General features: G+C 32.9%; 1 protein-coding gene across 10 annotated transcripts in view; it reads right to left on the bottom strand.

Annotated features, from left to right (window-relative positions):
- Positions 1–2672: 2672 nt before the first annotated feature.
- The window catches only part of LOC106867666 (activating transcription factor 7-interacting protein 1), a 101001-nt gene continuing 88070 nt past the window's right edge, over positions 2673–15603 (bottom strand). For all 10 annotated transcript variants that reach the window (XM_052972728.1, XM_052972717.1, XM_052972700.1 and 7 more), the window contains 3 exons: positions 14032–14188; positions 11716–11831; positions 2673–11285 (listed from right to left, as the gene is read on the bottom strand). In XM_052972728.1, the coding sequence (XP_052828688.1) occupies positions 11124–11285; positions 11716–11831; positions 14032–14188 (435 nt within the window). In that variant the 3' untranslated portion in view covers positions 2673–11123. The remainder of the gene's footprint in view (positions 11286–11715; positions 11832–14031; positions 14189–15603) is intronic.

The raw sequence follows: 15603 nt of genomic DNA, 5'->3' as shown, positions 1-15603 counted from the left end.
AATCCGGAAGAAATGAGGGGAGGGGGGATTGAAATTTTGAAAATTTTTTTTCAGAATCGGAATCTCCCTAGCCTAAAACGCGGGATTCCGTAAAAAAAAAAAGTGGGGGCGGGTTCCGTTTACATCTCTGCCATGTGCGCCCTTAATCTATTAAATTATATTACAAGCATAACCTCAACTTACATAGTTTCAAGTTACGTAGGTTAACGAAAGAACACCACGTATTTTTCGACTTACGTTTTTTTTTGTTTTTTTTTGAAGAAATTAATAGGAAAATAAACTTTAACTTCAGTCGATACCGTCGATTTATCCGACTTTAACGTTTCGGTGAACATATTTATAAAACAAAACGCCTAAAAACCAATACTTTAGTGGAAACCAAATAAAATACATGTGAAAATATAAAATATGTATAAACCACTTATAAAAACAGATATGAGCTAATGATTTCTTTTTAATGCTTTTTTTTAAATATTGTTTATTGAGTTTTTTTTAGTTGAGTCGCATGTCATGGATCATGGAACCAATTAAGTTGAGGTATGCCTGAACTAAACTAAAATCTTGATTCTATGTAACTCAAGCAAGAAACAGTATCTACAATCTGACCTGAGTATTTAATGGTTTCTCGTGTGGAACGACTTTTGGATAGTGTTCCGTTACAATCTTACTCCGACGAATAGCTTCGAGATCGCCGACAACGAGTTCCATGCTGGAGTTTCTTTGTATCAAACCTCTGAACCCTCGTTGCTATGACAGTAAACCGGAAGTCGATGACACGAATGTCTTCATTGTCATGAACGAGCCAACTTGAGAGCACATAGTTGCTAGGTCTGCTAGAAATAGTAGTCAAATCTCCATGAATTCACACCTTACCTTCTTTAAAAAGAATACATTAAACAATGGCATAGATTGCTTAAAATGATGGAGGTTTTTGGTTGGAATCCTTTTGGCTTGATGAGGCTGACCTGGAACCGAAAAAGAAATTTTATAATCTAAAAGACCCGACCTGATAAAATTAAGAGATGTCATTCAAGTAACACGCTGGTCATATAACGAGTAAAGACACCTTGAATGGGCAGAATTAATCACTGCAGTGGGTATACGACGATGACAGCAAACAATACAAATTCCGTCATCAGATTTTCACTAAACTTACCTGCACCGACAATTTCAGTTCAACGAAATTTACATCGGTTAGCTGCTACCATATTTGTATTTACTATTTACTATGAAGAACGCTCTCTTGAGGTATTTTAACTCAGCTGTATTGCAGATATTCATAACAAAAACATAGACACGAAGACACGCACGCACACATACTGGGTTATGCCATAAATAATGCGGTTTTTTTCAATTGCATGAACTAAAAGTAGGAAGGGGACGGGATAAACTACCTGTATCAACTTGCTATAAAAGCAGGTAGTAATTTTACCTTGTGCTTATTCTTAGTGCAGTTCGATTTTAACAGTTATTTTTACGAAGCTATAATGGAAGTGACAAAGGAGCATATTTGATATATTTTGCTTTATGAGTTCAATAAAGACAACAACATAACCGAAAGTGCAAGGAATATTAATGCGGTGTATGGGGATCAGACAATAAGTGTAAACCAGCGTCAACGATAGTCCCAGAAATTCCAAGCCAGACTAGAAGACAAACCTCATCCTGGAAGATCTGTAGAGCTCAACGAGGACGTCCTGCAAACTCTGGTGGAACAAAATCCCATCATAGCTGTTGAGGAACTAGCAGAGAATCTGAGATTTGGTCATTCAACCTTTCATTGACACCTGCATGCCATCAGAAAAGTCAGCAAATTAGGTCAGTGGGTTCCTCACAAACTTTCCGAGTCTAATCACATGCATAGAGTGAAAGTGTGCTCTTCTTTGCTGTAACGTCTTGCAAATTAACCTTTTTTGGACTGAATAGTGACTGGTGACGAGAAATGAGTTCTCTATAAAAATGTCAAGTGCCAAAGACTGTGGGTAGGGAAAGGAGAAACACTGGCACCCCAGGCTAAAGAAGGTTTTCACCCACATAAAGTGTTGTTATCTGTTTGGTGAGATATGAAAGGTTTAGTTCACTTTGAACTTTTAAACCCTAATCAAACAATAACAAAGGAGATCTACTGCAAGCAGCTTGAGCGGCATAAGTTAACACTAGCAGAAAAGCGACCATCTTTGGTTTTAATACAATGCTTGGCCACATATAGTGAGGATGACATTCCAAAGATCGGAGCAGTTTGAATAGGAAACGATGCCCCACCCGTCATTGCCTCATCTGATTATCATCTATTCCGCAGTCTTCAAAATAATTTGAACAGAAAAAATATGAATCGTGTAGATGAAGTCAGAACAGTACTGGAGGAGTATTTTTTTGTCACAGACAAGTGAATTTTGGAAGAGGGGCCTTGCAAGTCTACCAGATAGATGGAAGAGCATTGTAGAAAATGAAGAGAATATATAAGATTAAAAAAGAAGTTTATCTTAATTTTGAAAAATAAAAGAAGTATAAAAAACCACATTATTTATGGAATGACCCAATATATATATAATTGGTTGATAAAAAAAAAAACATATCAGAAAGAAGGATACTATAAAAAAATAGAGCAGTAATTATTACAACAAAATTTTATATAGAGTAATCCAAGGTTTCGCACCACAACGCCACCATACTCGTGTTTGGCCAAAAGGCTATATTTATTCTGTCTTTTTCTATTGTTTCAAATTACATTTGTTTACTTTTCATATGTCCAACCTGTATTGTTTTGTTTACTTGAGCTCTTATTCTCTGCAAGTTTTGCAGGTGCCGCCGATATACGAAGTTCTCAGTCTTATCATTAAAGGCATGAAACTGGGTATTAGTATTTTGGCTGATAACTGATGAAGAATTAAGGCCCTTTTGTGTTTGTCCTATGTAACTGAACACCATGCATCCAGATTTTTGTTAACTGTAAGTTTATATATATACATCCATCCATATATATATATAAACACATATACATATATTCAATTGACTTCTTTCAGTTTCCGTCTACCAAATCCACTCTTCAGTAGAAGACACTTGCCCTAGGTACCACACAGTGGGACTGAACCTGGAACCATGTATTTGGGAAGCAAACTTCTTACTACACTGCCAAGCCTCCGTCTATATTTGAGTACTTTTAGTCTTGCCAACTGAACAGAATGGTTTGCATGGAATATTGAGTAAGACTGAAACCTGTCCCTTGCTTTTACCTATTGGCCTTAAAGACTAGATCCACTCCCATCTGCATCGTTAATATTTTTCAAAAATCCCAATTAATTGAACTTGTTGGGTCTATCTTGCTTATTACTAGATTTTGAATATCACTCCCTGAAGGGAGTTTCTGTTTAGTAATTGTAGAGATAATCTCAATTAATCAGTGTCACGTTGTATAGATAGTTCTGTCTGATTAGGAGTTTGTACTTGTTGAAACCTGCTTTTCGTCAAATCTAAAAATATTAGTAGCATTCATTGATACATAACCATTTCATAAAGTGTTCCCATAAAACAAAAGACCCCTTTCAGTCAGACCTCCAGTTATTTAGATCTTTGCAAAATCATTTACACAAAGTATGGCCAGAAGGTAAGATATAGAAAATTAATTAAATATATATATATATTTAAATCAAAATCCAGAGATTTTTCAAATCAGGTATTCTAAAAATTACTAACAGACTGAGAGAAGTGATAAAAAGATGAAGGAACTTATATAGATGATAAACTTACAGTAATATGACGCTTATAGCCTCAAATAAATACTAAAATTAGACATCTTGATATTAGACACTCACTGTGTCACAATTTAAGATTGTACTACAATGTTTAACACATAATATAAAATTCTTGTTTTGGCCAATGGACTGCAGCCAAGTCATTCTGGGACATGACCATAAGAGTGTGGTCAATAAAGTTGATTTCAGTACTTATTCTGTTAATGTGGTAGATTTATCAAAAGAACAAAGGCCCCTGATGTCAAATTACGTATATCTGCCTAATTTAGAATTATCTTGATATGAAAAAGTATTAATAAATCATTCAGAAATAATTGCTTGTAGAAGAAGAATATTTTATGCAGAAAGATTCTACCTGAATTGAAACAAATCTAAGCCTCACATTCATCACTTTACCATTTACTCATCATCATCATCCTTTAACATTAGTTTTCCACACAGGCATGGGTTCCCTTTATAAAATCAAACAATCTTTATATCATGAGATGGGGACACACAACAGCTTCACAATGTCAGCAAATTCATTTGTGCAGCTTCATACAACACAATTTAATTAATCATAAAGCCACCACAAATACTAGACTTCAATCTCTGATGACCTTTCAGTGTTACAAGTAAACTGTAACTACTTATCAAAGCCTAGGTTTCCCCTTCAGAGCTAGAAAAACTAATTTAGCTATGAACAGTTATTGTCTCTACAAAGTGCAACCATATAAGTGAAACTCACTTTGAAGTAAAAATAAAGTAAAAGTAAAAAGTAAGTTATAAGGCCAATATTTTATTGTTTCATGTAGGATCAGTATAGGATTATATAACTTAGGATCAATGAATAGAAATCTCTAAAAATAGCAATATTATTTTCATGTCATATTCTTCATTAATATCTTTAAAAAAATCTTTTCAGTTTCATGTTCACTCCCAGTTGTTCCAACAATATATCATAGGATAAAAAAAAAACTAATTTATATATATATACATAAAAGCAGATGTATATGAAAATGATATTTCATTTGACAATGGACAGTAATACAGTTTCAACTGTTTAGAATGAGGAAGGCCATATACATGTTTTGTTGTTTAGAAAATTCCCACTCATAATGGGACAATTTTAATATATCAGTATATTCATAAGGAGATAATCAAATGAAAAGAAGATATATAAAACCAGATATGTGTGAATATATATTTTTTAAATAACACAGGTATGGAACACTTACATTCAGGCTTCTGAGTTTCTGTACAACTTGATGAATGCTACATTTCACTGGTTATTGCAAGCCGAATGCATGCTGATGAAGTGCAGCTCACTGAGTTGTTACACAGAAACTGAATCCTGAATGTGTTCCACATCCATCATTTAATAAATTTAGCCCTCTATTTTCAATGATATTGAGATCTACTTCTTTTGTTGCTACATAAGGTTTATATATAAACAATCCTCTCTACCATAGGCACAAGGCCTGAAATTTTGAAGGAGCAACCTCAGTACTCAAATGGTACTCTGGTATTAATTTTTTAATTCATGTAAGGTGGTGAGCTGACAGAAATGCTTAGCATTTTTTTATCTGTCTTTACGTTCTGAATTCAAATTCTGCCAAGGTCGACTTTGTTTTTTATCCTTTCAGGGTCGATAAATGAAGTGCCAGTTGTGTACTGGGATCAATCTAATCAACTGGCCCCCTTCCCCAAAATTTCGGGCCTTGTGCCTAGAGTACAAAAGATTATTTCTTAGTTTATCTGTTTGCAGGTACAAAAATGTTTAACAGTTTTCCAAAGGAAGTGAAATGAAATGTTGCTTAAATCTTTTTAACTATTTTGTTTTGTTGCCTTGTGTTTGGGAGTCCACCCCTATGTTACCTAAGTGGAACACTCCTGAAAACAGTCCCCTGATGTATAACAAAGAAGATGCCATCAGGATCATTCAGAGCAACACCCAAGAAGGTAGATTTCTTCATTCACGCTCTATGTGGAGTACACAAACTAGTAATCTCAACAAACCAATCATTTGGAAACAGAAGACAAAAAAGTAGTTGGATTTTTAATATAGTTGGAAACATGAAACATTTTCATATTGTCTGTCTTTAGAGAAGTTACATGATAAAGATAAGCTTGACCTTGGGAGAAGGGTATGGATCTTAGGGTTTGCCTGTGTAAAGCTCAAACTAATAAACAATATTTAATAAAGAATATCTTGGTAAGAGGTTAGAAGTTTTCAAAGTCACCATGCAGTTATCATATTCAATCAATGTTTCTAAACCAAGTATCTGGCCTGATATCATCACTGTAAATAAAAATCACAAATAGAACAAATAAACCAGGTCTTCTGAATGCATTGATTAAAGGTGAAAAAGATGTAGTTGAGGAAACCTTCCCAGCAGCACTATATGACCAAATATTTCTTATTGCTAAGTTTTGCAACTATTCAAACAGCAACCAAGTTTCTGGAGAGGGCTAATTCTAGTGCAATATAATGATTCCAGAAATCACCAAGCAGGGTGTAGAATTTATACAAATCTACAACTAACTGCTTGAGAACCATAAGGAGAATTATATATATATATAATGATGATGATGATATGTGGGCATATAGGACCAAGATTTCTTGTGTACACCTTTTAAGATTATTGCAAATGTGACCATTTCTTAGTTGCATATACTCAGAGAAAGTCACAAATGATTTCACATCTGATTCAGATCTTAAATAAATTTGTTGGCAGTAGTAGTGCTTCTAAGGCAGAAAATTAATCAGAACAGTTGCTTATACTCATAGGAACAAGAAGTTAGCTAATCACCAGACATCAGAGAACTCAAGAGCAAAGCATGAATAAGAGGAGGAACTGAAGGTTTGGCCTAGAGTTGAACTTGGAATATATCTTGTCAATGACTCCCATATGCTCAGCCTTTACATTTGTGTGTATGTGTGTGTTAACATCTGTATCTTACATGTTCTCTGATTTATTGAGATGAATCTCTGTCATGAAATTCTTTAGTTGGTATTATTTCAGATTTTTTTAAAAATATTTTTACTTTAAAGGTTTGTTTAGAATTAAAAAAAAGAGACAGGGAAAGGACATTCAAATGCTAGACAACAAAACCAGAAAAAAAAAAAAGGTAAAAACATTTAAGCAGTATTTCAATTTATTTCCTTAGATCTTTCAAAGACCCTTTATATCTATATACAACAAAACTAAAAAATGGTACCTTCCAAGACTTCTGACTAAATATTTATTTTTATGTTTATTAATAAACTACTCTGTACATTATTAAAATCTTTTATTCTTATATACATGCACACACAAGTATAAATGGATATAAACAGTCAACAAATAGAATGACTGTCCAAGAAAGTTGACTGGGAGAATTGTTAGATTGTCAGGTGAGATGTATTACAGTATTGGTTCTGGCTCTTTGTGTTCAGAGTTCAAGTGCCACCTAAGTGTCTAAAAAAGAAACCATACCAGTGTGGTAAAGTAAATCCTCAAAACCATGCCAGTACCAAATAAATGGCTCAGAATACAGTCAAAAGAGGAATTCTTTTTGTTGGAGGGACATGTATCCTAATGTACATACATTAGTAAATAGATCTCTATCAGCTCCTATAATGAATGAGTGGTAAGTTGTTCAACAGAAACATATATTCTTAACATAAGGGGCAGAATCAGTGTAATAAAAGTGGACCTTTGAAATATAGTTACAGTCCATCTGCCAGACTACTGTCCACCTGATTTCATTTGCAAGGCCTGGACTGATTCAAGGTTACAATAAAAGACACTTATCCAAGATGACTTGTGATGAGATTGGGTCCAGGATCTCCTGATTGCAAAATCAACCCCTTAATTATTTGTGCATGCTACATCAATGTAGAAACACACACAAACACATGGATATACACATACACATACATATGCACATGTGCACACACACACAAATATACATATGTATATAAGGAAAAATACATGCATATACATATAAATATTATATACATACATACATACATAAACTGCTGTGCAAATAGGTAGGTATTTGGTATTTTAATCAACTTAGAAAATAAAATGTAACAACATTGAACTATTTTATATATATATATATATATGTAATGTGCTGACTTCATATATGATATAATATTGTTTCATTTAATTCTATAAAGACAAATCTAATGTAACAGCAACTACCACTTCATCAATGGCAAAGGGTAGGCTATCAAGGATATTACACATCTGATAATTTCTATTACTTTGTATACTTGCCAATGCCATATTCTCCTAGCAGTCTCAGTGTTTTTGGATACAGACCCCTCCCCCCAAAAGAATACATAAACGTCAGTTTCAAGAGAACTTCTACACCTGGTTTAAAAGGTACTATAATTACCTTTTGAGATTGTTGAAACAAAGACACAATTGCTACAACATGAAGATGTTTAACCCTTTAGCCTTCAGGTTACTGTATCAAATGTAATATCTATATATTAACATTGTTTTCAATCAATCATGTATTATCTCTCAACTTTGAGATTTTGATGATGTAGTTATTTATTTTTAGAATGACATTATAGGGTAAGTGAGAGGGGCCAGATCTTGACAGTGTGAACATGGGATAACGCAACCTGAAATATGAAGGAAAGTTGTAGTTTCAAAATATGCCATCCAAGAAATCACCAGGAAAGGTAAATCCAGGAAACTAAAGTTAGAGGTAAGAGAACCTCAAAATCCAAGCTAAGTATCTGAAGCTTATATCAGTTTGAGATTAAGAAACACATCTAGCTACCAGCTCTCCTCAGATCCGGCCTAAAGTCCTGGTAAAAGGTTTACATGATTATGCAGCTAGAAAAATGACATATGCCAGAACACACAAACGATGGAGTGCTGATCAATGGAAAAATATGTTTGGGAGTGTTGAGTCTAAATTTGAGATTTTCAGTACAAAATATCAAAGATAAAGAGTAGAAGAATAGCTGAAAGAAATATGTTTAAAACCTTCAATCAAATGTAGAGGAGGCTTTATCAACATGCATACTGGAAGAGAAAAAGTAGAAGAAACAAGGAAATCTCTCTGGAAAGTATAACTGCAATAACTAATGAGGATAAGTATAGCTATGTATATTACTTTCCATATATATCATCAGAATAGTTGTTTGACACATTCACAAAACATTTAATGACTGAAAACCATACAAATTTTTTTCTATTCAGTATTTGAATGTATTTACCCTCATCCCATTCTGATTCCAATATCAGGAAGAAACTGCATTGCTACATATCTGTGAACTTTGAGAGAGAGAGAGAGTGTGTGTTTATTTTTTGGCAACTGATTTTGTTTCTCATATGACTCGTCTTGACCACCAAATGAGATTTGGAACAGAGCTGGGTCTCACACCTAACATCTAAAATTGTTTGCTACAAAAACAACATTTCAAGAAAGAAAAAAATATTTTTGTTCAACAATCATTGATAAAATTTTGGACTTTCTACCATCAGCAGTTCTTGATGTCCAAGAATGGACACTAGAGCAATCAACTCTTAAAAAAACCGTGACAAAAATGGCGTCATCTAATATTTTGCAGTCACATATGATGAATGAATATCGTGTGGATGATGGTAGATAGAGACACAAAATATATTTTAATTTTTAAAACATAGGTTCAGGCAATAGCTGCATACTTAAGAAGTCTGCTTTGCAACAAAGTGTTTCGAGGATCCCACTGTACTGCATCTTCAGTGTCTTCTATTATAGTTGCATTTTGACCGAAACTGAGTGGAATTTAGTCAGCAGAAACTGTACAGAAGCCCAGTATATACATCCATGATTATGTCCCCACCCATCTGTGTTTATATTTAATACATCACCAGTTAAAAAGAAAAAAAAATTATTATGTTTATGTGGTAACCTAACCACTCAATAAAATAACTGGGAAACTGAAATAATAAGTATTGGAGTTGATATAATCAATTAAAACCAGCTTGGCTGTAATCCAGCGAGTGAAATGTAAAAGAATGGAAAGTTATGTAAAGTAATTAAAATAATAGTTGAAAAATGTAAAATAAATATCCAAGAACAGAAAAAAATGTAAAGACACTCCAATTTCTGTTTGACTGCTTGAAGAAAATTTGTTTTTTTTTTTAATCAATAAAGGAGTTATTTTTATATATTTTGCTGCCCCATAGAAGAATATGATGAGTTTATCAGGTAAGAGGGATGTTTGAAATTAAGAATATTTTATGATTAAATTGGATTCATTATAACCATTGTTTTAAGTAATTGAATTAAATATGTTTAGAATTTACTTTTGAATGCTTTAACAACCTTTGTGAAAGATGTGTATTTGTTGAAAAACATACACACAAAGGCATATATGTCTTAATACATAAGGAGTGTTTAAAAACATCATTAGCTTTAAAAAAAAATTTTTTAATAAAAGAATCAAGAATATTTTAAGTATTATATATATCCAGAAATGATGACAAATTTCCAGTTGATCATATTAATGTATTTCAATAAATCTAACAGGTGAAATTAAGGCTATTAAGCAAAATATTCACTACTTTTATTATTATTTAAGACCCCCTAATTGAAAAAAGACAATTATATAGAGATACACAAATATTTCATTATTCAAAGTCACTTGCTATTTTTAATACTTAACTTTAGTAAATTTGACTTAAGAATAGTATTATCATTGTGATTTTTTTTTTTTTTTTTTTTTTTTTTTTGTTTAAGTTCATATTTCTAGTTTTAGTTCCATGGTCTTACCCAGTTTGAAATGAAAATATCTTTTATTCAAGTTTAACTGTAAATGAAAAGAAGATTAAATAATTTCCATTTCTTTCTTCAATATTTTATAATCTGTACCAATTTACATTAACAGATATATTAATAAATAACACAGTAAAAAAAATACTGAAAAAGTTTTCTCTGGATAATTTTGTTTGGTACATTTTTATATCAATGCATTTTGTTTAAAATTGTATTTTATTAACATTTAAAATACAATGTAGATGTATCAAAATTTATTGTAAAGTGAGCTACAAAATATTTTTGTAAATCTCTTTAAATTAAAGACACCTTCCCGTACTTATAGATAACTATAATAAAGCAAACAGTGTCAAATCCTTAACAATGATGCGAACAGCTAATGAAGAGCAAATTGTTTATAGATACTTCTCCTTGTCTGTAAAAGACCTTAATGAAACAAACACACACAACTTTTTTTAGGTGCCAAAAACTTGGAGTTAATAATAGAGACTATTAGGACTCAAGAATTTGACTCATGGTAACTAAGATGTCATCAAATAAATGCTGGATTACAAAGAATATTAACATGTCCATAATTGAAGGTGTAGTTACTGGTGTGTCTTTCCAAGAATTCTATAGAATTCATTTGTTTCCAACTCCAAGGTTTATGGTACTAGGATCACTGAAGGGCCCTACACGGCCATGTGAGTCTACAGCTCGAACAGCAAAATGATATTTGTTTCCTTCATGGAATTGAGTTAATGTACAAGCCATTGGAAGAGGTAGAGCCTTAATGTCTCCAACCTGAAATAAGCAAAACATTCGTTAAGTTAAAAAAGGAAAAAAATTACATTAATTTTTTTTTAAAGAGGTGCTGTGTCTTGGCATGTATTGGCTCTTATAGTGATTGCCATTGTATGTGGAAACTCAGAAATGTGTGAGAAGAGAAACAGAATACCAAAAGCAAAGTTCAAAGTACAGAAGATATCCTCTTCAGAATGTGCCAATAAAACTGCTTTCTAAATACAATAAAAATTTACCATAATTTGGGTGTGTATTGTTATTGTAGACAATACCCTAACCCTAACCCTAAAGCACATTTTGGGTTTACAGGAATAGCAACATAATTGCAAACAACCTTAATGTGTAACAAAGGAGTATCATACTTTTATTTCTTGAAGATTTATAAATTAACTAGGGAAAAAAGTAGTTCTAAAAGCTTGTTTTTACAAACCTTTTTCCATAAGGAAGTGCTAGGTGGAGCACTTCCTTCTTGATAAGCATAGAGTTGATAATTTGAAATTTCAGCATGATTTTCATTTAAAGCCATATTCCAAGATAATACAATGCCTAAATAAACAAGAAAAAAAAAAAAGTAAAATTAAAATAAGATATAATATTTTCAAAAACAAGTCATGTCCCACAGGACTGCTTAAAATTTAAATACCACTTAAATTTAAGAAATCAATCTAAAATAATAACAAGAGAAATGACATTTCAGTATAAACATCCAAATTAGTTTTATACAATAAAAAAGTTGTATCTGAATGCAAATTTAAAACATCAAATTAATATAATGTGAAAACTTCTAATTAATAACCCTTTCTATTATAGGCCTGAAATTTGGGAGAGGTGGATAGTCGATTACATCTACCCCAGTACTCAACTGGTACTTAATTTACCGACCTGAAAAGGATGAAAGGTAAAGTCGACCTTGGCGGAATTTGAACTAAGAACATAGCGATGGGGGAAATACCACTAAGCATTTCGTCCAGTGTGCTAACAATTCTGCTAGCTTGCTGCCTTAAACACCTAATTAATAACAATTAACTTAATAGAAAGTCATGAAATGTGGCTGTGGGGGTAAGACCACATAGTTACTTCCCAACCATATGATCTTGAGTTCAGTCTCATTGTGCCTTACATGTCTTCTATGGCCCTAGGTCAACCAAAGCCCTGTGAGAAGAGTTGATAAACAGAAACTGAAAGAAGCCCATTATGTGCATGTGTGTTGTGCTTGTCCCCTACCCCACCACTTGACAACTAATGTTGCTTTGTTTATGTCCCTGTACCATAGCAGTTCCGCAAAACAGACTGATGGAATAAGTACTAGACTAAAAAAACAAAAAATAAGTACTGAGGTTATTTTTGTTCAACTAAACCCTTCAAGGCAGTATATCCCAACATAGCTGCAGTCCAGTGACTGAAACAAGTAAAAGATAAACTGCAGTGCTTTTTCCAATAATAACTTTTTTTTTCTATCTTAGCCAAGAATTAAAAACAATTAACTTCAGTTGCTTTCAATAACCCATTAAATGATTTTACTGAAGTAGTACAATAAAAATGAAATAGCAGCAAATAAACTATCTTATGAAACTAGAAATCAATGACTAAAAAAAGCAGAAAAATAAGACTTCAAATGAATAAATACTGACTAGATTTATAGGCGTAGGAGTGGCTGTGATAAGAGAGAAAGAGAGAAAGAGAGAGATGTATATGTACACGTTATTCCACTAACTGAAACAATCACATTTCGATACTGTAATGACAGATACTTTCAGAGAAAGAGATGTATATGTATACATATACATGTATATGTACACGTATATGCATATATACATATATATATATATATATATATATGCATACAGATATCTATACATATATACACCCATCACACACAAACATGTACATAAACACACACATTAGTCATTTGTTTTCTTAGCCAAAACTACGTCAAATGTACTGAACGGATCTTTATGAAATTTGGAAATTATATTCTATGTATAACGGCCATAACTCCCATGGAAATTCATATATTTTTGATGTTGATGAAATTTTAACCCGAACATAACAGATGAGCATTATTTGTAATTCAACGGTACAACAGTGTAAGACTACCCTTTCAGATATACTTTCATTGTGATTTCTGCAATGTGGTGCATAAATTGTCAAGTAAATGAGACGCATCTTTGCCTCCACTGATTCACTTGCAAAGTGTTGAGTAAAATTATTTCGTTGCAGACCTCCTTTGGGTCTTTTTATTATCACTACGACACACATAGTCCCCAGTTGGTAACATTGATTTCAAGGCCTTCCTAGATGAGAGACTGGCATTCCACTTAATGTCTATGTTCCATGCTGGCATGGATTGGAGAGTTATTAATGTAGAAATATGGTATCGTAGCTACTAACAGTTGAGGGTTGCGTAGTCTAGACGGCGTTTTTAGATTTCATTATTCTCTTTAACCCGGGCAAAGCCGGGTATTTCTGCTAGTATATATATATATATATGTGTGTGTGTGTATATGTTGTGTGTCTGTAGTTGTCCCCCCAACATCGCTTGAGAACCGATGCTGGTGAGTTTACATCCCCGTAACTTAGCGGTTCGGCAAAAAGAGACCGATAGAATAAGTACTAGGCTTACAAAGAATAAGTCCTGGGGTCGATTTCCTCGACTAAAGGTGGTGCTCCAGCATGGCCGCAGTCAAATGACTGAAACAAGTAAAAGAGAGTAGATTTACTAATTATCAAAGAAATAAGAACTTACCTTGTGCTACCCTTGATATCCGAAGACCTGCTTTGGGTGGTGGACTTTTAAGACCTGTTGATGTTACGGTGGGAGTGGGCTGTGATGGTAATGGAGCTGGATGTTTTGCTACTGGAGTTGTTGAAGATGAGGTACTGAGTAGAGTGGAGACTACTCTCTGAAAGTTAAAAAGTATCATCTCATTTTAATCATTCATAACAACTGCTTTGAATAGATATTTCATGCAAACAAGATACTGAATGCACCTCAACTGTACATTGATTGAATTTAACCCTTTTGATACCAACCCACCTGAGACTGTCCTTGGTTTCTATGATACAAACTTCCTGTACAAGGTGGTCTAAATTAAAACTTTACATCAAAATTTCATGTTGATTTATGCTTCCAAACACCAGTTTAATAATGGCAAAGTTATTTTATTAAATATTTTATTATTTTCAAAATTAAGTGAAATAAAGACAATGAATTTTAACAGAAATAGGATAACAAAAAGGTTTTTACAAAAATCTGATGTGACTGGAGCAGGCAATTTCCAGTATATCCTTTCTCAAAGGTACTAAAACATCAGTCAAGACAACTGAAACACACACACACACAGACAAAGAATTTGATCATGCAAATTATGTCAATTAAAATTCATGGTAAATCTATCGTTATTTGTATTAATGTATTATTATTTATGTTTTTGATGTCATTTTCATGTCTCACAGCTACTGCTGTAAAATGAAACACCTACAATAAAATACTGATCTTACATTTGGGACAGTGCTGCACCTTTCCAAAAGCCAAATGAGTCATTCACCAATATACAACAACCTTTAACCCAAAGTTTCGATGTCTCTTCCTTCTGACTTTTCTATCAAAACTTGACCTCTGCTTCTCAGATCAAGCTAATTATGCTCCCCTCTACCAAAGCCCATCCATCACACTCATGTTTCCTATTTTCATCATTCATATTGTTCCTCTCTCCCAGGACCAACACTAAGCATTTTCCCAATTCTTCCTGTCTAGAGTGCCAGCCCTTTAGGAGACATTTTACTTCAACAATTAAGAGCTAGTAGATTTAGATGAATAGAGAAACATTAAAAATAAATAAATAAAAACAATTTTGCAACACTGACAAATCTACCACAATATGAAATGGAAGGCAGTTGTCAATACAAGTGAAAGTTATATGGTTTTGATCAGTTGCATTTATTTCCTATACTGAATTAGAAGGTACTGCAAATATCAATACCATATTTGATGACATAAAAGATGCACACACATATTAAACATACTCCAATTTCAGCAGTGCATATTCAAGAAAAAAGTGTTTAGTGTATTAAAAGCTTATGGGATGTCAAACTTCACATACAGGATCCAGGGTTATTTTTATATTGGTGGGAGGAGAGAGAGGTCTTATTTAAATATGCATTATTGGAGCAAATATTTTAAATTCTTCTGAATAATCAATCAATCACAAAGTGAGAGTTTATTTTCAATTAGGTTGAAGAGTTAAGTGGAGTGTGTCAAGAGGCCAAAACCAAAATTTCATACTCATTCTTATATATATATATATATATTTTTAAA

Source organism: Octopus bimaculoides, chromosome 1, assembly GCF_001194135.2.
Source record: "Octopus bimaculoides isolate UCB-OBI-ISO-001 chromosome 1, ASM119413v2, whole genome shotgun sequence".
Taxonomy (NCBI): domain Eukaryota; kingdom Metazoa; phylum Mollusca; class Cephalopoda; order Octopoda; family Octopodidae; genus Octopus; species Octopus bimaculoides.
The sequence above is the reverse complement of the archived record's forward strand: the minus strand, read 5'-3'. Positions and strand labels throughout refer to the sequence as shown.